The 1,125-nt window shown below is 35.3% G+C and overlaps 1 protein-coding gene across 1 annotated transcript in view; it reads right to left on the bottom strand.

The window, feature by feature from the left end:
* LOC105699273 (nuclear pore complex protein Nup93) overlaps window positions 1-689 on the bottom strand; it is a gene marked incomplete at its 5' end in the record, with an annotated part of 26,248 nt that extends 25,559 nt beyond the window's left edge. The window contains one exon of the mRNA XM_023433024.1: window positions 509-689. Within this exon, the coding sequence (XP_023288792.1) occupies window positions 509-689 (181 nt within the window). The remainder of the gene's footprint in view (window positions 1-508) is intronic.
* Window positions 690-1,125: the final 436 nt, after the last annotated feature.

Below are 1,125 nucleotides of genomic sequence, written 5' to 3'. Positions count from 1 at the left end.
ATTTGTTTATTAAATATTGTGAAAAAAGGTAAAAATTAATGTTCACTTTTTAGTATGTGCCCTAACAATTTAAAGCAGAATATTAATAAATAAATAATATTGGTTTAATGTAATAGAATTCAGTATTTTGAATATTTTATTATACTTCGTCAGAAATGCATGCCTAACGAAAAACTTCGTTGTTCTCAGTGTAAGTCGCGACTGAATTCCTACCGTACGATACGGCCGGTGCGTGTCTGCTGTAGTCAAAGGGTTAAAAGCATACAATTTCATACCAGTCAGTTTCAGATTCAAATAAAGACACAGCAAGAGAAAACATTTCAACTATAAACCAATGTGTTTACAAAAATAATCTCAATTGACAACCAGTATCCAAAATTATATCTAATATCCAATTATGATTATTATGAATTTAATATACGTTTTATTACACTAGTGTGGACCCGGGGTCCTTTAAATTGTATTACATTTACATAAAAACACATTCTAATACAGTAAATTGTCTTACATCTTTGTGCACCTGCTCGATGATCGAAAGTATAGCATTCTCCTTCTCATTTCTCAAGTAGCTTACGATATCAGTATCGGCAATTGGATCTAAAGGCTCAAACGTACGTCGAGCACTCAATGATGTTAACTTCTGAGAAATCTGCGGTAGGTCTACTCCTCGTGATCCCAGAAGCAGGTGTCTACAACAATGTTATATTTCCTTATTAAATTTGTATACGCATTTCTTATTTGCATGAAATTATGATCAATATACGTCACATTAAGTTCATTTTATCGTATAAACTCCGAATCATCAACTGCAAGGCAAACGTATTTTATTAGAGGGGCTTATGAAATTTTCATTTTTTTACCTATATTTTCCGAGATGCCAAATGAACTTTAAAATTTTGTAATTGAATTGCGTATGTGTTCTAAAGGCTCGCGCGCATTATGCCGGGACGGATGGCAGCGCATTACATTTAAAAAATCCGCACGGTATCGATTTTATAGATTTTATATGAACCAAATATTAAGGACGGAATATTGCGATGCGTTGCGGCTCGCCCCGGTTGTATTGTGCGCGAGCCTTTATATGGACTATCGCGCATTACAGACGGGGCGCTGCGGGGCGCAGCG

This window comes from Orussus abietinus, unplaced genomic scaffold, assembly GCF_000612105.2.
Source record: "Orussus abietinus isolate OABI.00-Male unplaced genomic scaffold, Oabi_2.0 scaffold500, whole genome shotgun sequence".
In the NCBI taxonomy this organism is placed as follows: Eukaryota; Metazoa; Arthropoda; class Insecta; order Hymenoptera; family Orussidae; genus Orussus; species Orussus abietinus.
Note: the sequence above shows the minus strand (reverse complement) of the source record. Positions and strands in the feature narration are given on the sequence as shown.